Here is a 20,873-nt window from a genome sequence, read left to right as displayed (position 1 = left end):
GAGCACCCGGAGAAAACCCACGCAGGCCCGGGGAGAACATGCAAACTCCACACAGGGAGGCCGGAGCCGGAATCGAACCCGGTACCTCTGCACTGTGAAGCCGACGTGCTAACCACTGGACTACCGGGCCACCCACATTTATAACAAAATTCAAAAAAATCAGCTCACCCTTTGACATCACGAGTCGCAGAACTCCACTCGTCGCCCCACTTCTGACACTGTCGTTGTCCAGTGACGCGTCTCCAGCAATTGAGGGGACGACAAATTACTGGTGCTAGCTTGCAGCTCCGCATACCTTCACGAACAAGCCCACTTCAGCAAGCCCAATGTTGCCTTGTTCTCACTTGGCACTCAGCTGTGTTTTCACAGGTGTTCATCGTTTCCTAAGTGGCAACAGGTGCGCATTTCTACAATGGAACCAACCAACCAGAAACTTTGGACCATCTGCGTTGCAGGAATCTTCTTGGTGTCTTGAAGGCCAATCGGAGAGCGCGAAAGCTCAGCTTTGTCTCATCTCTGGCGGGAGAGACCAAATAAAAATCCATTTGCTCCACTTTCCACTTTCATCGTCGTCATATGGGAAATATATATCACTGATTTGTCAGTATAGGCCGTGAGGGTGTTAAGACAACCCGTTTCCTCAATGTATATTTTTAGCAGCAGTCGGGGAAGCGTCATCCTTGAGGTGGGCGATCCAATTGACGTCAAAGAAGAAGACGCAAGTTGGCGAGGAAAAGTATGTCGGTGACTGTCGCGAAGCTCTTTGCTTGTCACGCTTCATAAGTGACGCAAAACCGAAATTCATTTGGCGGTATCCGTCGTATTGAAAGAAATGGGGTTCAGAAGTGAGTATCCACGTCATAAGTGGAGCAAAAGATGGAATTGAAAAAGGGGGGAAATATGACAACAAACAAACAAAAAAATAATAATACAACATGAAAACCCAAAGTGAGCAGATTTTCTAATATGTTTTTCCAATGACTTTTATTGACCATTGAACCAAGTGTACCGATATCAGATAAACGACACGGGCCGAAGCGGACACAAACAACCACGGCAGACGGCCGAGGGATTCACAGCAACCGAGTCAGTATATATTTTTTTTAAATCTCTTAAAAGTAAGAAAATGAGTAAGGCCTCCACAAAGTCACCTAATGATTTAAATAGTTTCCTTTTCCGACATCTGATGAACACATTTTTTTTTTCCTCCTTGAAATCTGAAAGAAATGAGTCAAACGACACAGACGACTACTTGGCAACGTGTTGTATGATAAACAGATGTAGTACCAGTGCTTCAATCCATATTTTATTTTATTTTTTATATACACAGGAATAGAACCTCAAATGTTCCGTGTCCATGTTCTCAGAGACAAAAAAAAAAAAGTCCCGTCTCATGAGAGCGCCACTCCAAAGTCCATTTACATCAAGCTTCCCGGCCACGACACGATGGTCAACGTGATCCTTCCCCGTAGTTCCTTGAGGAGACGTACCAACGCCATGTGGGTCATGCCCCACGTACTCTTTCCATTCACCTCCAGTAGGATGTCCCCGCACCTACGAACACGCAGATGGGTAAATAATTGGCAGAAAAGAAAACCGCAAATGTGGACTTGCATCGTACCTTATTCCGCCATCGTTGTAGGCCGGCGTGCCCTTGACGATGGAGCGTATAAAAAAGCACTGGTTGCAGTTGACTTCCTCCTGGCCCCCCACGATGCTGAATCCCAGGCTGCCTGACATGCTCCGCCGCAGCACGATGTCCTTGCAGCTGTACAGGTGCCTGCGGGATAAATGTCATTGATCAAAGCCGGTGTTTAAATCCACTTCAAAGTGTGTCACAAAAGAGATCATTTTAAATCAGAAATAGAAGCGATGATGTCAGGCAGATATGTACACACACATGCACGACAGGACACACGCACACACGACTAAATACCATTATTACTAAATAGCGTGCAAAGCGTTTTTCAGGTGAGTCAAACGTAAAATTCTTACACTGGCGAATATTTGTACATATATCACTTTGCCATCGAAAGCACAATTTTCATTGTTGTCGGTCAGAATGCTAAATTGGCTGCCACTCAAATTTATTATTTTTTTCTGACATCTACCTTGCGGTTCTTTTGCGGGGCGAGACCAACTTAAGAGTTTTAGTACCACTTCATTTTGCAACATCCCGTATGGATTTAACTAGCAGGACTTTGACTGTTAATATTCGTTCATTCATCTTCTGAGCCGCTTGATCCTCACTAGGGTCGCGGGGGGTGCTGGAGCCTATCCCAGCTGTCTTCGGGCAGTAGGCGGGGGACACCCTGAATCGGTTGCCAGCCAATCGCAGGGCACACAGAAACGAACAACCATTCGCACTCACACTCACACCTAGGGACAATTTAGAGTGTTCAACCAGCCTGCCACGCATGTTTTTGGAATGTGGGAGGAAACCGGAGCACCCGGAGAAAACCCACGCAGGCCCGGGGAGAACATGCAAACTCCACACAGGGAGGGCGGAGCTGGAATCGAACCCGGTACCTCTGCACTGTGAAGCCGACGTGCTAAGCACTGGGCTACCGGGCCGCCCTCTGACTGTTAATAATTAGCGCAATATCGATAATCATTTCTGTTAACCTCTCATGAACTTTTGTGATGACAAAATTATGCTCGACTCTTAGTTGACGTTTACTGTCAGACTAAAAGTGGATTTAAAACCACCTGACAACTACTGAATGAGAGTCTTAATAGCTTGATGCTAATTAGCATCTATGCTGTTGTGTTTTACCCTTTAACACTTTCAGGGACAGCGGTTACTACAGTGGACAGCTTGTCATGCCATTTATCCTCTATGTAGAATAACTTTTAGGTGGGTTTTTTTTCTCTTCCTCTTTGAAAGAATTTCTCCAATGACAAACCTGGGCAGCTGCAGCCATGACACCCACAGCGGGGAGTAGTCATTGTTGGGCAGCGGGCTCTTGGTGGTACTGTCGGGCGAGGACGCCAGGCATGGAGGCAGCTCGCCCTCCGGCAGACCCTCGTCGGGGGGCCGCATCTCCAGGACTTTGAGCACCACAGGCGACGAGGTGTTCTTCAGGTTCGCCACGGCCTCGCTCCGCGTCACTCCCGTCAGATCCACGCCGTTCACGTTGAGTAAGATGTCGCCTAGACGAGGGGAAGGGTGAGCTCCATGAAATATTCAACAAGCTCCAAAGGCGCCCCGGGCGAGCGCCACCTTCGCTTTTGCAAAGAACAAAGGGTGCTTTTGAGCCGCCACCTGAATGACACGTTGCTGTGTGAGCATATGCAAATATCATGAATATTTATTCAGCCTCCTGTTAAGTTGTGAGCCTAATTGACCCATTTCATTTAGAAAAGAACTGCAAAGTACTTTTCTGCTTAGCTTAATCATACATTTGCAAAGCAATGGTTAGATGTATGGAGTTAAGAATGAGATATCAAAAATGATTATTGGGATTAATCCATTTCTTCAAAGCGTTTAATTTCCCTTGTATTGTGTTCAGTTAAATTCTTCCCAGAACAAAGCAGAGCGGTATTATCAGCAAAAAGTACACGTTTGAAGATCTCTGATACCTTCCAGTTATCGTTCAGAATATAATATGACTTTGCATATTATGCAAAAGAAGAATAATGGGCAGAGAATTGATCTCTGGGGAACTCCACATACGACTCAATTCTGATTTGACCTCATTTAAATGCGCACATTGGTTTCTCTTGATTGTGCTTTTCTTCTGTTAATATATCAAATCATATCGGTCCAATTTTCTTATCAATTGTAGCAAAAGGCTTATCATAATCATAATCAGAATCATCTTTATTGGCCAAAAGGAGGGTGAAAGAGCAACAATTGTGCGCAACATAGCAATGTGACCCATTCAGCCTTCAGAATCCCATAAAGAGAGATTCATGCATGGAGGTTCAATGGCATGCCTAATATGCATTAAGGACACACGAGTCAGCAAAATCTCCCTCACGAGTATTGCCATGACATAAAATGATCCAGCAGACCAGTTCCCTCCTTCCCGGTGCTACGCTAATGTTAATATTTTCTCTGTGTTGGAGACAATTTGCGGAGCGCTGAACCACAACCGCCGCATGATTAACTTTCATAATTAAACGCGTGTTCGTCAATCAGCATATGGCACAAATTCATCAGCGCCGCTCGGTGCGGTAAAACTGTGCCTGGTAGTGCACAACATGGAATGCAAATGTATTTAATTCATCACACATTCAAGGTACAGAACATTTGTTTGGTCTGCGTTTGACACAGCTATTTTTTTTTTAAAATAAAAAGTGTGTATCCCAATGTTACCTTTGCGTATGGAACCCTCCTGGCCAACAACTCCGTCAGGGTCCACGTTTGTGACGTAGATGGGCAGGTCCCAACCGCGGCTGGACATGCCGCCGGCTACGGCCATGCCCAGCGAGTCGTACGGCTCCTTGGTCAGCGTAACCGTTTTCTCATAGCAGGCGGGCTTCTGGCACGAGTCCTACGGGATTCGCAATCAATTAATTTCCGAGGCACATTCGATGTCAGCGTGTTTTTTTTTTTGTGTGTGTGTGAGCTGACCAGCAGTGTTTGCTCAATGTCCACCGGGGAATATGGCGGGGGGCCATCCATGCCCCATGGAGCTTCTTGGAGGATGTCGGGCGCAGGCAAGCAGATCTGACGGGACACGACGAAGTGGACGCCTTCCTCGCTTGCCTGGCAAAATAAGACGAGCTTTGTTCAATATGACAAATAAGGTTTGGTTGATCATTTCATCCGCTCTACTCTCCGTTAGCGTGTCGATGATGTTGTAAGATAGCAGAGGTCATTTCAACAAATTACAGTATATGTCTTGGTGGAACATTTTGGTGTTTAAATACATATAAAATGTTTCATTGCTTTTTTTGTGTCAGCTTTATGAGTCAATGCCAAATCTGAGTGACAAAGCTTCAAATAGCATGGAGCTCAGCTAGCTGGCTACCATTAGCTAACATGGTAACTGGAAACAACAACAAAAAAAAACAATATATTTTGGACAAGTATAATAAAGCGTTCAAAAGTTTTTACTTTAGAGTCACGAGAAAAAGTTAGTGGTGGTACGTGTCATCCTATTGATTCCATCTGTCACCTAACAAACATTAGCTAGCAGGCTAACGTTTGCATAGCCTAAGAGACTCCACTAAAACACCAGTAAATAGCTTGTGGAGTTAAAAAAAAAAATAATGCCCCAAAAAAGGATTCATAACAACTTCCAAAAGGCTATGATGACAAACTCCATTACTTTCATCCTCCGTTTTTTCTCTCAGCCTAAAATAGCTTGCGGCGAATATAATTGAGACTCATTTCTTATTGAAGTCACTCCCCGAAGGAGCATAAGCGACTGTGTACGTGTTCTGGCATTTCTTTAATTGGCTTGGATTTTAGTAGGAGAGCTTTTACAGGAGCTACTTTTTAAAAAATAACTTGCATTTGCCATCCGGTGACGTCCCATTCACATGCATTTATTCACACTTTTGCCTGACGACGAACCGACTGTTTCTGTCACCTCGCCTCCTCTGAGAGTCGCCCCGGTCTCTGCTGCACAGAGCTCAACTCCTTAATAAGTCAGTCCTGGGCCCATTATTGCCTTAATTGGCCTAATTTAATTTCAGGATGGCTGGCTGTAAATCTCTGTCAGAAAGTGCCTGGTCGGGTGGAGCCAGTCAGTCAGAACTTCAGGCCCACAGACCCTGGACGACTTAACAGCAATTAAACGCCATTAGCCAACAAACGCACCAACCGACGACTGGCATGGTTTGGTCAGGGAATCGGCGCAATCAAATGTCGACAGCCAAGCAATTACTGCAAATCACTACAATTGCCTTTAATACAGTTTGGAAAGAGAGCCATAGGAACACTGATATGGTCCTCAAATATCCTCAAATAGCGCGAGTCCATTCCTGGTGAGACAAATATACACAATTTTTCCATCATGAAAATAAAAATAAAGAATGGATAGTAAGCAGAATGACTCACTTCATTGATGCTATTTTTCGCACGCAGACATTTGACCTTGATTAGAATCGCCTTTGCTAGCCAAAACAGCAGCGAGGCACATAAACAGCGTTCTCCTCTGCCCCCAGGCCCCATTAGAAGCAATGCAAGGCAAATCGGGCCCCCTGAACATCATTTTGTCTACACTTCACCAACCTGTATGAGCAGTGCAGCATGTTCCGGGGCTCCGTAACGCAGATCGTGCCCGTTGATAGCGAGCACGCGGTCCCCGACCCACAGCTGTCCGTCCCGAGCCGCCAGGCCGCCCTCCAGCAGGTCAAAGATGTACAGGCCGGGCTCCTCGGGCCGCCGCACCAGCTTGATGCCGAGCTGCTCGTCGGGCGCGCTTTTGCTCAGCACCACGTGGACGCTGTCGTCCCGGAACGGGTGGTGATGGGGCGGGCCGTGCGACGGGTGGCCCCCGGCGCCGGCGCCCATGTGCGGGTGATGGTAGCGGTGGCGTTGCTCTCGGAGGATGGTGAGACGCAGGAGCTGGCACGGCTGCTTGAGGGTGGCCACGGCGTAGCAGTGCGACACGTTGCTGATGTCGATGCCGTTCACCTGGCGGGTTGGCGAAAAACGGATTTGACGGCGTGGAATCAAAAAGTAAGATCGATGAATTTTATTTTCGATCGTTAGCATCGCCATTTTCAATTCGTCAATATCCAGTCAAGCGGTGACCCGGTGATACCTTGAGGATCATGTCCCCGGGGAGTAGGCGTCCATCTCGGGCGATGACCCCCTCCCTGTAGATATCCTGGATCAGGATGCGCACCAGCGGAGTCTCGTTGCCGCCGACGATGCTGATGGCGAGCGGCTCCGACGGCTCCGCCCGCGTGATTTTAATACTGGTCACTTCTCCGTCGGGGATCAAGTGGTGGAGCTGTGGCAGAGCCAACACTGACGTACCAGGAGAAGAAGAAGAAACGTTTGAGTCCAGCTGTACAGTGCAATAAAATTAAAAAAAAAAACACACACACGCGTTTTGAAAGCCAAGTTAAACAGGAGAGGAAGTAACGAGAAGTTTGGGAAGATGGCGGCGCAGCTGCCTCGACTCCCTCAGGTTTTACTCAAACACACTGGTATGCGCCAAGAAAAAGCAAAAGGCGCTTGGCTGATTGTCCTCACTTGATGTTTGTGCAATTAGTCACATCCATCTGTACGCAACGTGCATGGGAACAAGCTCCGCTACAAATCTCCGCTGCTGTTGCACGCCAGCGTTGTTGTTGTGAAACAAAGCGTTTTTTTTTTTCAAGCCCCGGACTGCAAAGAAACAAAAGACGTCCTTCATTTCACGACGCGTGATGTCATTTGGAGGCCTTTTGCTAGGATGCATTGTCCATTTTGAATTTTGCTCCAAACGCAAACTACTACTGTTGATGGTGCCATTCCCTACAAAGACAAAAAAACAAAAAGACCAAAAATTAAAAAAAAAAAAAAGGATTTTGCACTTTCCTAAGCGGCGTGTCGTCCCTCCCCCCCCCCCCCCCCCCCTCCCGTTGCACTCTCTCAATTTCCAGAGTCAATATTTGGTCTGCGTATTGCTTCAAGGTGGCGAGCGTGCAGTCCGTTCGCCATGATGAGGTAAGTTCTCCCGACTCCGCTCGCCTCTCCTCATACTGCGCCGTTATCACTCTTGTGTTTCTGCTTGTATCCGCTTCCAATGGGCATCTTTCATTTGCGTCTCTGCCCAACCATATTCATTCCCTGCTCGTTTGTCATCTGTCCCTCAAATATGACGCAAAGTGCCGCCGGGGTGTGCATATTAAAGTCCCCCCCACCACCCACCACACACACACAATTTAAAACAAAAAAAGCAAGGCCCCCCCCTCCCCCGAAAAAAAAGTCTATTTTCACTTGTGTAGGCAGCACTTCATCACTAAACTGTCCGGAGTCTAACCCAGAACCTCAGGATTGTGAGGCAGATGTGCGTATCACTTCTCCATCATGTTACTTTGTCCATCCATCCATCCATCCATCTTCTACCGGGGCCGGGGGCAACAGCTTTAGCAGGGAAGCCCAGACTTCCCTCTCCCTAACTACTTCTTCCAGCTCTCCCCGGGGGATCCCGAGGCGTTCCCAGGCCAGCTGGGTGACATAGTCTCTCCAGCGTGTCCTGGGTCTTCCTCGGGGTCTCCTCCCGGTGGGACATGCCCGGAACACCTCACCAGGGAGGCGCTCAGGAGGCATCCGAATCAGATGCCCAAGCCACCTCATCTGGCTCCTCTCGATGTGGAGGAGAAGCGGCTCGACTCTGAGCCCCTCCCGGATGACCGAGCTTCTCACCTTATCTCTGTCGACAAACATTATAAAGTGAATTATAACAATGTCCCCTTGATGTAAATGATCAGGGACGACAAACGGCTGCATCGGGTCGCACATGCTCAACTCCCCCCAAGGACGTTCCATCAAAGTAGTTGATCGAGCGAATGAAGGAAGACTCTTGGCCCGTGACGTCCGCTACATCCTGTCCGAAAGCGCCTCGGGCGTACACTCTCCAGCACGTTATTATTCGCCTCCCGCGATGCAACTCTTATGCAATGTGCAGCTGAATTATTAAAAAGGAACATCTGCTTGGGCTCGGAGCCGTGTCACCGTCCTTGTTTCAGCTGGGGGAGCGTCACAAATACACATGCACACACTCTTCGGGGAATCGTAAAGTGCAGATGAGGCAGTTTAACCCTCTGGGCTCTTTGCTGGCCAATTGTGATGGAACTTCCTAATGGTGAGGAATGTGTTGGAATTTCTTACCTCAACTGCGTAAAAAAATTAATAGCATCCTGTTGACTTTAATCAAACAATTTGGGCTAAAATGGGTTTCATTATTTGTTGTTGCATTTATTTTATATACTTGAGAATTAAAAAGAAAACGTTTTTGACTAGATTAAAATAAAACAAGCATTAAATCCCTTTAAAAAAAAATTTTTTGGGGGGGGGGCCCCCCCGAGTTTTGCAGACTGAAACAAGAGTCAGCACTCAAGGAGCCAGCGGCTGCGATAATATTAGTCGTGTTTCGCAGAGGAAAAATAAGATATGCCTGCGAGCATGGTTGTATTGTGTGTCGACATGTGCTGCTCCACCCTTTTTGTTCAAATATTCGTTGCTCACACTAATGGCAAGAATTGATGTAAAAGGGAAAAAAATGTTTAAATCGTAAAAATGACAGACTTTGCCTGTAAGTAGCCACACACATCATCGGAAAATGGCGGTAAAATCCAGCAAGGCTGAAGGAATTGCATTCCATTGTATTCCACTTTTGACATAGAAGGATTCCAAAAAGGTCCTACTTGTTGAACCGTACCTCCTTGTGGCACGCTGGAATTCCTGGCGTTATCCCGCTCCTCCGAGGTTTCATGATTGACGGCGGTGCCACTCTTGGTCCTCCGCAGGACGCTGAACGCCCGGTTGAGCCTCCGGAAAGAGCGGCTCCGCACTGGAAAAGGCAGTTGAGGAGTGAGGATGCGAATGGGATTTTATAGACACGAGGAGTCAACATGTCTGGACATGTCTGAGAAGAGGCTGCTGGAGGTTTGCACCTGATTGGTTCAACCTTTGGTCACCACTTATCAACCAATGATTCCTTCCGCGGTAACACAGAACAGATGACTCGTTTCTGCCCTTTGAAATCAGTTCCACCGATTGGTAGTGCTGCTCCAAATATTTGACACATGGCGCTGTTTAATGATACAGCAATGGTGGTCGAAAAGTTCCAAGGGCAAGTGAAATAATAAATGCCGACTGCGGAAAATACATTCATTCATTCATCTTCCGAGCCGCTTGATCCTCACTAGGGTCGCGGCGGGTGCTGGAGCCTATCTCAGCTGTCTTCGGGCAGTAGGCGGGGGACACCCTGAATCGGTTGCCAGCCAATCACAGGGCACACAGAGACGAACAACCATTCGCACTCACACTCACACCTAGGGACAATGTAGAGTGTTCAATCAGCCTGCCACACATGTTTTTTCGAATGTGGGAGGAAACCGGAGCACCCGGAGAAAACCCACGCAGGCCCGGGGAGAACATGCAAACTCCACACAGGGAGGCCGGAGCTGGAATTGAACCCGGTACCTCTGCACTGTGAAGCCGACGTGCTAACCACTGGACTACCGGGCCGCCCGCGGAAAATACATAATTAACAAAATAAAATAAAATAATCGAGTATCTGAAATTTAGTCTTGGCGGAGGCATTGGGTTGAGTCGAACTTCTATGAGATGCATCATGCAATTTTATTCGGGTATGATTTCTTCCCGTAGTCGCATTTAAGTATGAGGGCGGGGGAAAAAAAAACCCTTCCAAATTTGAAACTTTGAAAAGACTGAAAATAGCGTCGCCGTGCCCCACCGTGCCCTCGACACCACCGTCACCGTTCCCCTCGCCGCCCTCGACGGAGCTGAGACGCGATGGCTCCTGACAGCCACATTATTCTTTAAAAGCCGCGGTCGCTTCTGGCCGTGACAGCTTGCTCAGCGTTGGTGACGCACACGACGGCGGCGGCCCGCGGTGGAAAGTGCTTCACGACGTCATTTGGGGTCCCCGATGACTGAAGTTATGGGCGGGGAATTTTGATTGCGTTCAGGTGGGAGATGTCACTTTCGACGCATGCTAGCACCGGCTATATTTAAACTCCATCTTCATCTCTTTCAGATTCGCTTTTGCTGCATAACGCGGTCGTTGGACAAAACAATGTCATCCAAAATGGCGGCTTCAAAATAAAATAAGACTTCACGTGATATTTTGAGCATCGTCTCATGAGATTTTTTTTGTGTTTTTACTTGAGACAGACATGCCAACCAAATTACATGTTGCTAAGGGAAACTGGTTTCCCCCCCAAAAATTCTGTGGGGGGGCCGGGGGGGGGGGGGGGGGTCTAGGAAATTGGTCTCAGAATAGCACAAAGTAAATTCAAATGGGCCTTAGCAACCGCGAACTTGACAGACTTTCTGTCTTTTCAGAAACTGGACTGTTTTGTGGGTCTACTTTTGCGAGTCAAATAAATTGGTTTTGTGGGCTGAATTTTTCCAAAAATGTGTGACTGAGAAAATTTTTCAAACAATTTATGAGGGCTTTTATGCTGCTAAAATGGCTGCTTCAAATCAAAAAAAGACTTATTTTGGAGGCTGGGTTCACGAGATTTCTTTGTGGACCCACTCGTGATTGACATGACCTACCAAATTTCACTTTGCTCAGTGAAACTGTGAGCTGAATTTTCCCCAAAATTACAAAGGAGGGGCTTGGGGAGGGGGTGACTGAGCAAAATTTTCAGGCAATTTGATGAAGGCTTTTGAAACTGCAAAAATTGCTTTTTTGAACCAAAATTATATATTTTTTTTGTGCGTCTACTCAAAATTCACGCTTCAAAGTAAAACTAGCTTCAACTGTGAATTTTCAAAGTTAAATTCAGTGGCAAGACCAAGACCAATGTTAACCAAATCAAAATAGAAGGCGTCCTGTGTCCTATCGAGACTTTTTGTGCGCCTAGCCATGAATGACGCACCCACCAAATTTCATGCCGCTCAGTGAAACAAATTTTTTTTTTGTTTTGGTACCAAGATGAGCAACTCACACTCACTCTTCTTGCTGCTGCAACGGGCTGCCAGGCTGGTGGTGCTGCCCGACTGGCTGTGCTCCTCCATGCTGGCATCAAAAGCCGGGTTGACTAAACCCGCCTCGTCTGACAGCAGGGCCACGGCGGCGGACGCGGGGCCGTCGCCGGGCAACGTGGCGATGGTGAGCTCCGACGTGCTGTCCGTGCACTCGCCTTCCTGAGAGCGCCGCTTCCTGTCCGCCGAGAGGCCATAGTGAGAGGCGCCTTTACACCTTCATCGACAAGAGTGGGGGGGGGGGGAGAGTGTGTCAGACAACGACAAGCATTTCGGGCAAATAACACGTGAGTGATATTTTCATGAATCTTTTGTTATGAATAATGTGTTGAAGCAGTTTTTGGCACCAAGTAGTTTGGGGTAAAGGTCAATACATTCATGAGAGAGACTGAAAAGTTCACGGTCAAAAAAACGCATGGGAGAAGACTTATTTTTGGGTATTTTAGAAAAATCAAAGCTGGATTCGACAAAAAATGTCTTCCGGCCCATCCATAGTAATCAACATTGACAAGCACAGATAGACATGATGCAGACGGACTTTCCAGATCCAGGTAAAGCAATCCCGGTGGAATCTTTTTTTTTTTTCTCGTCCATTTGCGCTTCATCAGAGACAGAAATTAGGTCTGCCTCACTTTCCTCCAGTCGTCTCTGCGGAGCCATCAGCATGGACATTAAGTGGGCCGTAATGAGCTAGATCAAACCCATGCTCAGAGAAGAAAAATCCGTTCTCTGGGCCCAACCAGAGGGTTAAAAAAAAAGGATAATTCGAAGGCCTGCAGAGAATTGGCTGACCTGACCGTGTCCATATTTCACGGGGAAAATAACATTCCTTTGCCTCTCTACATATCGCTGACATCTTTTACTTTCAGTTACAGATCGCAGCGGGTCGGAGGGAGCTTTACACAAAGGCCCCCCCCCCCCCCCGCTCCGCTCCGCGAGTCGCCATCGATCCCATCGAGCCGCCGCACTCTTACGTAACACGAGCGGGGGGCCAGCCTGTGAGAGTTATTCCTGCTCGTTCGGTGAGTAAATTGAATACCATCAAGCATGTCGCTGCGGGAACATGGAAGTTAACCTGCTAAAGTGGTTGAATGGAGCAATATGTCAATCCGCTTCAGAGCAGGGGGTGTGCAGGTAAGTGGTGGTGGGGGGGGCACTAAATTCTTGGTCTGAATGGAAGCTATTTACAGTGAGATGCATATTGCTTAAAAAAATCTGACCTATGGATCTTAAATGTACAACATTGGTCAATAGCAATTTATTTTTATTTTTTGGATGGAAAAATACGTTTTAGTAATCTAGTCGAGATAAAACCATCGAGAGCTCACTGAAATCAAAAGAGTCCGCATGAAATCCCATCAAGCAGCTGTTTATGGCGGGCAGCGTAATACGATTGCTAAAGCATTCACTATCCACTCCCTCGTTTATGTGATAGCTTAATTAATACACACGCTCGCTCCATGACGTTTACTGCGCGCTTGAAATGGAAGCGTTTTGTTGCTCGGCCCTTCCTTAGTCGGCTCGTTGACATCGCGCCGTTTGAGCATAAATTGTGGGTCAGTGAAAATCACATGGACGCGAACATAGCCAAGAGTGCAGTCATTGTCATTTTTTTTTTCGTCGTATGGCCTCTTTGTAGGGGATGTGATAGAAAACTGCTTTTTTTTTTTAAAGTTAGGTATGTGGATTGCCTGCCAACCGACCAGAAATGAGCCTTACACTTATTTGTAGTAACACGAACGAGCCCCCGATACACGCACAAAAAAAAAACAAGAAAAAAAACAACAATTGGGAACTCTTGAGGTACTGTAATGCCCTCGCGTGTGGGCAAGGAGAGCCACAGTCCTCAATGCACACGACGAAGATAAGGAAGATAAGACCGCCATCAAAGAGCTGCTGTTGGGCCAACTTGACTCAAGCTCCTGATTTTGCTGACTAAGCCACGCCCCTTAAAGGCAAACATCGAACACAAGTAATTAGTCATCTTCCGAGCCGCTTGATCCTCACTAGGGTCGCGGGGGGTGCTGGAGCCTATCCCAGCTGTCTTTGGGCAGTAGGCGGGGGACACCCTGAATCTGTTGCCAGCCAATCACAGGGCACACATAGACGAACAACCACTCGCACTCACATTCACACCTAGGGACAATTTAGAGTGTTCAATCACCCTGCCACGCATGTTTTTGGAATGTGGGAGGAAACCGGAGCACCCGGAGAAAACCCACGCAGGCCCGGGGAGAACATGCAAACTCCACACAGGGAGGCCGAAGCTGGAATCGAACCCGGTACCTCTGCACTGTGAAGCCGACGTGCTAACCACTGGACTACCGGGCCGCCCCACAAGCAATTAGTATTACTGATACACGATTAAAAACAGCTTCTTCCCTTACATTTTGCTGCAATACTGCGCCATTTTGATTGATCAAAGACCCTATATTTAGAAAATCGGTTTCGCAGCAGAGAAAGGGCGAGTCTGATGTGAAAGTGTGTTTATTAATAGCGTTGTCTTGTAAAGGAAAGTCTTTCAAGCATTCACTTCATGTCTACCGTTCGGATTTTTCATTTTAGGGCCACGGCCTGTCACGAGAAACGCCCGACTGACTGAACAGTGTCTCCTGCTACAAAGGCGGATGCCGGCAAAGGTTGTCGGGGTACAAAGTACATGAATGTACCCGGCTCTAAAAATCAACATACGCACGACAAACACGGTGGCTCCACCGCAGGCAAATCAGTGGATGCTCGTTAGCGCCGCCGTATCCTCGCCCGGGCTTCGTTCTCGCGTCATTCCTCCGATGTGGGACGCGATAAGGCGCAAAAGATACCCGACACCCCTCTCCCCTTCACCTCTCGTCTCCAAGCGCAGTCACAATTACCCACAATGCTGTAGGGCGTGCCCGGATGCGACACAAAACAGCCATGTTGACGCGCTGGGAAATAAACACCCGGCTCAGGAGTCATCAAAGCCTGTGAGACTCTCCAATCCTCTTTGGGGCGGGTATGGATTATCCTTCCTAACCCACATACTCTCGCTGACGACCGACACCGCGTTGAAAATGAGCCCCCCCTCCGTCAAACACCACAGCTGCCGACGAGATGACTGCGGGTCAAAGGAGAGGCATTCTCACACACTGTAGGCATCCTTGGAAGGGCCTCTCCTGTCGCTTGTCAAGGATGCAGAAAATGTAAAGTATGTTAATTTTTAGCAGCTAATGTCAAGCTGGTAGGGGGAAAAAATAATTGCGGAAACAAAACAAAAGTGGAGAAAATGTCTATCGCGGCAAAAGTAATCATGACAGAATTAAAATGTAAACATAAAAATGGCGTCACTTTCCCTCAGAATAGAAGTAGCACTGAAAAAATGAGTAAAATGTCAGTCCACAAGTGCTCGGAGTAAAAAACGAATTTATGTTGGACTCAATCGCGCAACATGGGAGAAATATCACAATTGTCTTGCTTGAAATGTATCTTGTAAGCCCAGCCTATGCACGTCATCTTCCCCCATCCCGATTATCCATATTTGCATCCAAATGTGCTATAATACCGCCTTGGCTGAGGCAATTAGCAGCTCTGAAACAAAGAGCGCGCAAAGACAGTCGCACAAGGGAAAGCAGCGTGGCTGTTTTTAACTGCGAGCGTGAAAAGACACGCCATCGTCGCCTCTGTTGTTTCTCTCGTATATTCACTTCACATTGTGTTTTCACATAACAGCTGCCGCTGTTGTGAAAGCGCTATATAAATCAGCATGTATTGTATTGTATAACATGGCCTCCAAAAATGGCATCTTATGTTTGCCGCCCATCAACAAATCCTCAGAGAGCAGTCCGCCGGCTCCTATGTCTCAGATGTATTGATCGGAAAAAAAATAATAAAAATCAGGGGATGTCATTGCCAATTTAGAAGTCCGGCAGCAAATTTTCTTAAGCGCTCGGAATATACATCAGAGACACCTGACACGTAAAAAGCTGAGTGGTGGGGGGAATAAAAGAAATAAAAGAAAAAAACACATATGCGGTGTATCTGCCTGCCAGGAGGATGCCCATGGCTATTTCTCACCAAAGAATGTGAGAAGAAAAAAAAAAAGTGAAATATTATGCATGGGAGAAGCTGCCGACAGCAACTAGAATGCAGATAGAAGACTGGTGCAGTCTTTGAATTTACACATTTCTTAGATTATATTTACATCCGCTTTCAAGTAAGCAACGCTACTGAATAGATAGCAAGCAAGATAGATAGCAAGCAAGTTAGCTAGCTAACAAGATAGCTAGCTAGCAAGGTAGCTAGCTAGCAAGATAGATAGCTAACAAAATAGCTAGCTAGCTAGCAAGATAGATAGATAGATAGATAGATAGATAGATAGATAGATAGATAGATAGATAGATAGATAGATAGATAGATAGATAGATAGATAGATAGATAGATAGATAGATAGATAGATAGATAGATAGATAGATAGATAGATAGATAGATAGATAGATAGATAGATAGATAGATAGATAGATAGATAGATAGATAGATAGATAGATAGATAGATAGATAGATAGATAGATAGATAGATAGATAGATAGATAGATAGATAGATAGATAGATAGATAGATAGGTGATTTCTCTCTTGATTTTGGGTGTTTGAGAACGCTTTACTGCGCAAACATACGCAGAAACACTTAAAAGTAATTTGAAACTAACATCTTACTACTATCGTGAAAAATAAAAAACATCCACCTGTGACGTAAAGTCTCTGGGACTTGCGCTAACAACACTGGCTAAACTTAGCTCCTCCCCTTCAGTCTTGATGCATCGTTTCAACATTCTACCTTGACACCAATGACTAATTTCCTATTAACTTGGGCTTTGGTGCCATCTTGTGGCATGTCAGGTTGCTACAGACAAAAAGCATGCTCCCACTAGCCGTGGCATGAGCTAGCCAGAGGCTGAGCTGCACTGTGTTTGTTTATAGAGGAGACAATTGGAGAATGCACATTGAACCTCAACTTCCCACAAAACAAGACTTGACTCGGCCATTCAAAATCAGCCTGAGTTAGATTCGTTTATGAGTTGGGCCTTCATCACGCAATCTCCACAGCCAGATGCGTGAAGTTGCGTCGGAACGGCCGACAGGAGTGAGCTGAGGCACATAACGGCAGAAAATCCTGTTAATGGCGAATTAGAGAGGTGTTAATCAGAGGACGCCGCGTTGATTGGATCCGCCCGATGCGCACGTTCATCCCATCTGCTGCATGAGCGGCAGCAGGCATTCGGGGTGAAGTTCCGTGTGACATTAGACAGGCGACATTCAGCGAAGGCCCTGTGGAATCTGCGGATTGTTCCCTTGTCGCGTGTTGGTGATATGGAGGTTTGTTAACGGAGTTAAGAAACATGACTTAACTGAAACATACACACACAGTCCGTCAAAAAACAACAGGTGGTGAAAGTCAGCCGTCTGTCTGTTTTCCATTGCAGCCCGCTCAGCAGGTTCGGTGTGCTGGCTCGACTGAGTCATGGATTTCCGGCCCAATCAATACGTCCAATCATAAGTGGAGCCGACCTCCTGATTGCACTGGAAGGATGTCTTTATACTGAGAAGGTGTCTCCTTACAGCCAGCCAAGTAGATGAAGTTCCCTCTATTGCTGCTATTGCCACACCACACCCTGGACTGGTCTCTGGTAGATCTCAGTAGAGCATCAGTGAGTGTGTGTGTGTGTATATGATTATTTATATAGACACCGTATTTTACAAAGTATAAGGGGCACCTAAAAGCATTCAATTTGCTCAAAAGCCAACAGTGCGCCTTATAATCCGATGCACCTTATATATCAATTCGGATTTCTTGGAAGTAATGTTTTAAATTTTCTGTACAGCGCTTTGTTCCGGCTGTAGCGGTTGCGAAAGCTCGATATAAGTAAAGCTGTATTATAATTATATTATAATTATATATATATATATATATATATAGGCGGGCCGGTAGTCCAGTGGTTAGCACGTCGGCTTCACAGTGCAGAGGTACCGGGTTCGATTCCAGCTCCGGCCTCCCTGTTTGGAGTTTGCATGTTCTCCCCGGGCCTGCGTGGGTTTTCTCCGGGTGCTCCGGTTTCCTCCCACATTCCAAAAACATGCGTGGCAGGGTGATTGAACACTCTAAATTGTCCCTAGGTGTGAGTGTGAGCGTGGATGGTTGTTTGTTTCTGTGTGCCCTGCGATTGGCTGGCAACCGATTCAGGGTGTCCCCCGCCTATTGCCCGAAGACAGCTGGGATAGGCTCCAGCACCCCCCGCGACCCTAGTGAGGATCAAGCGGCTCGGAAGATGAATGAATATATATATATATATATATATATATATATATATATATATATATATACATATATATATATATATATATATGAGAGGAAAAATGTAACTGACTGTCACAGAAGTAAAACTTAAAAAAATACAATTGCATGTGCACACACTTGTCACTTTGTTACGAGAGAGCAGCGAAACTCTCGTTTCACACACCGAGATCGTCCGCTGTAGCCCATTGTCATGCCCCTTTTGTCCAGTACATGCACCTAAACCGTGGCTAATTTCCCCGACTTGAACTGTTGTAATCCTCTCAACAGAGAAAGACCCATCGCAGAGAATGCTTTGGCCTCCATCTCTACCTCATGTGCCCCCCTCCCCCCCCCGCAGGCAGCGTCCCGGTTACCCCGCCCTTCCACGTGCTGACAGGCGGCCAGCTCCCGGCCAACCCTGACCCCGAAGCCCTGGCGCTCACGGCACTCGCGTGAGGGATTAACGCCGCCGCTGTCACTTACACTCTTGCTGCCGACGAGCCAAAAAGAAGCGATGAGAAAATGCTCTGACCGGCCGCAAAGAGCCAACATTTGCGGGCGGGGGGTCAACAGATTTAGCCTTCTTAAGCCATCTGGGCGACGGAACTCACTTGAATGATTTAGGAGCGGATATTAAAGCGTGGTGCATTGCGGAGGAAATACATCGAGAGAAGAGCTCATTGATGACTGTGGCCGCTCTCCTTTCCCAGATGCGTCGCGCAGAAAAACGATCTCTTCAAACAACGCTATACAGCGGGGATCAGACGTTCAAACATAGGAGACGGAAGACTGTCATGTCTAAAGTCCGCAGCTCCATAGCCCGTTTTGATGTTGCGAGAACCCGAAATGAAGCGTTCTCGACACAATGGCTTCCTCACTCCATTTTCCCCCAAAGTCTACTCAGTAATTTCATCTTCTCTTGAATGTTCATGATCTTCCTGCGGCACTGCGACACAGAGGGTTTGTGATCCAGTGCGGTAAAAAGAGTATATAGTAAAAATTGTTCCCGCTTATTTGGCAGGAGAAACGGTCCCAACCCGAAACTCACTTAGCCGCATGAATAAATGAAACGCAGCATGCATGATTCAGATGCACCACACTCGCTGCGCACAGACGTGCGTTGTACGTCATCAAGCAAGCGTCTAATGCACATTAACTGGATCCTCTGGTTTATTTATGAGGGTTGGAATTCATCTCCCCAACTTGCATCTATTTTCTGCACCCTCAACAGTTAGCATTTAACATTCAACTTTGATCGCTATTTGTTCTAACCTTCGAGGCGATGTGGTTTTTGTTCAACGGAGACACACGTTTACAAGGTTGTTTTAGATCACCGGTGTCAAAGTCAAGGCCCGGGGGCCAGGTCCGGCCCCCCCACTTCATTTTATGTGGCCCGCGGGAGCAAATCATGTGTGTCGACAATCATGATTCTTGCTGAAATCTGTACCGAAATGTCAAATCGTCATAGGTAATAAATAACATTACAAGATTTTGCACCGGCCCTCCGAGGGAAGCCAGAAGTCTGAAATGGCCTGCGACAAAAAATGAGACACCCCTGTTATAGACCAACATATTCCAACTAAGACTGCCACCCAAATACCACAAAGACCAATATATTCCCTTTTTGAGGTGTGCTTCAATATGTTTTTTTTCTTTTATTGGACTTCAGAACCATTTAGCCCTCCATTATGTCCAAATAGAATGAGACAGGGGCCCGGACGAAAAGTCTAATTAGTTGAGAGATTGAGTCATGAGGTTCGATGACCCGATGACTCGGAACCTCTGCTGTAAAACCAGTGACGCGTACAGTTGGGATCCAGCTAGCGCGTGCCTTTGGGGTTGCTAATCCCGTTAGGGTGCGTTCATGCTGAAGCGTGATCAAACACCCTGCAGATGCGGGCTGAACGGTTGAGCATTCCCGAGCTCATGGTAGTGTTTAAGAAGTTGAGCCTTTGCTCCCATTGGGTTCCATCTTAAGGAAACATGGTATTCCCTTCCACGGCTATGCAGATGACTGCCAGAGCTATGTCCCACTGAGCAAGAAAGACGCCTTCTCATTAAGGCCACTCCTATACTGTCTGGAAGAAATCAAAACCTGGATGGCACAAAATTTCTTGAAATTTAACGAAAAGAAGACAGAGGTGATTTTGTTTGGTCCCAGTGGCCCTTGTACATTCCATCCTGTAGACTTGGGCCCCCTGTCTCCTGATCTGAAATCAACGGTCTCAAACTTGGGCCTTAAACTGGACAGTGATTTCAAATTCGATCGGCAAATTGGTGCCATTGTTAAATCCAGCTTCTTTCACCTTAAACAGCTGGCCAAAATAAAACCTCTCCTCTCACATGAACACTTTGAAACAGTAATTCATACCTTTGTCACTTCCCGGCTCGATTACTGCAATGTATATGATTGTTATGAAGTGGGTCGTTTTATGATACACACAACTTTTGGAATTACTTTTTTTTTTTACTACACAGGTGTGTGATTGTTATACAACGCATTCTAACATTAAGAGTGATTATTTGGCCTATGCATGTGCGTCATTGTTATGGCACACAGCTTTGGGAGTGATTGCTTGAAGAGGATGGGCGTGTGATTGCTATGCCACGTACACCAGTGTGATTGTTTTGCCACATAAAAAAAAGCAAGGAATTCTTATGCTACATACACAGGTATACGCTTGTCATGCCACATACATGAGCATGTGATTTTTATTCCAGATGTAGCTGTGAGAATCATACTTTTACTGCGCAAGTGTGTGATTGTTATGCCACACCTAGTTTTAAGTGTGATTGTTTTAGTAGGGGGAATTTATGATTATGCCACGCGTTGCTTTGAGTGATGTTTTTTTGCTGCTGCATTTGTGATTGTTATGCCTCACATTACATTGAGAGTGATTGTTTTGCCACATATTGCCTTTCCTCCTATTCATTCC

The 20,873-nt window shown here is 46.6% G+C and overlaps 1 protein-coding gene and 2 long non-coding RNA genes across 7 annotated transcripts in view; 1 reads left to right on the top strand and 2 right to left on the bottom strand.

The window, feature by feature from the left end:
- Nucleotides 1-967: 967 nt before the first annotated feature.
- lnx1 (ligand of numb-protein X 1) overlaps nucleotides 968-20,873 on the bottom strand; it is a 38,611-nt gene continuing 18,705 nt past the window's right edge. For 2 of the 3 annotated variants that reach the window (XM_052074069.1, XM_052074072.1), the window contains 9 exons: nucleotides 11,596-11,849; nucleotides 9,333-9,464; nucleotides 6,723-6,931; nucleotides 6,188-6,592; nucleotides 4,580-4,714; nucleotides 4,322-4,499; nucleotides 2,907-3,153; nucleotides 1,622-1,780; nucleotides 968-1,554 (listed from right to left, as the gene is read on the bottom strand). In XM_052074069.1, the coding sequence (XP_051930029.1) occupies nucleotides 1,419-1,554; nucleotides 1,622-1,780; nucleotides 2,907-3,153; nucleotides 4,322-4,499; nucleotides 4,580-4,714; nucleotides 6,188-6,592; nucleotides 6,723-6,931; nucleotides 9,333-9,464; nucleotides 11,596-11,849 (1,855 nt within the window). In that variant the 3' untranslated portion in view covers nucleotides 968-1,418. The remainder of the gene's footprint in view (nucleotides 1,555-1,621; nucleotides 1,781-2,906; nucleotides 3,154-4,321; nucleotides 4,500-4,579; nucleotides 4,715-6,187; nucleotides 6,593-6,722; nucleotides 6,932-9,332; nucleotides 9,465-11,595; nucleotides 11,850-20,873) is intronic. The other variant, XM_052074070.1, reaches the window with a different exon arrangement.
- LOC127606072 (uncharacterized) lies at nucleotides 7,434-9,312 on the bottom strand. Its single transcript, XR_007963730.1, has 2 exons — nucleotides 8,318-9,312; nucleotides 7,434-7,971 (listed from the first exon to the last, which is right to left on the bottom strand). It is a non-coding gene; the product is annotated as an uncharacterized LOC127606072 (long non-coding RNA).
- LOC127606069 (uncharacterized) lies at nucleotides 7,512-19,961 on the top strand. Of its 3 annotated transcripts, none has more exons than XR_007963727.1 (3): nucleotides 7,512-7,615; nucleotides 11,583-12,654; nucleotides 18,226-19,961. It is a non-coding gene; the product is annotated as an uncharacterized LOC127606069 (long non-coding RNA). The 3 variants fall into 3 exon arrangements; XR_007963725.1 differs by lacking the exons at nucleotides 7,512-7,615; nucleotides 11,583-12,654 and adding exons at nucleotides 15,782-15,902; nucleotides 16,203-17,311 and having other exon boundaries at nucleotides 18,226-19,905; XR_007963726.1 differs by lacking the exons at nucleotides 7,512-7,615; nucleotides 11,583-12,654 and adding exons at nucleotides 15,855-15,902; nucleotides 16,187-17,311 and having other exon boundaries at nucleotides 18,226-19,905.

This window comes from Hippocampus zosterae, chromosome 8 (assembly GCF_025434085.1).
Source record: "Hippocampus zosterae strain Florida chromosome 8, ASM2543408v3, whole genome shotgun sequence".
Taxonomy (NCBI): Eukaryota; Metazoa; Chordata; class Actinopteri; order Syngnathiformes; family Syngnathidae; genus Hippocampus; species Hippocampus zosterae.
Note: the sequence above shows the minus strand (reverse complement) of the source record. Positions and strands in the feature narration are given on the sequence as shown.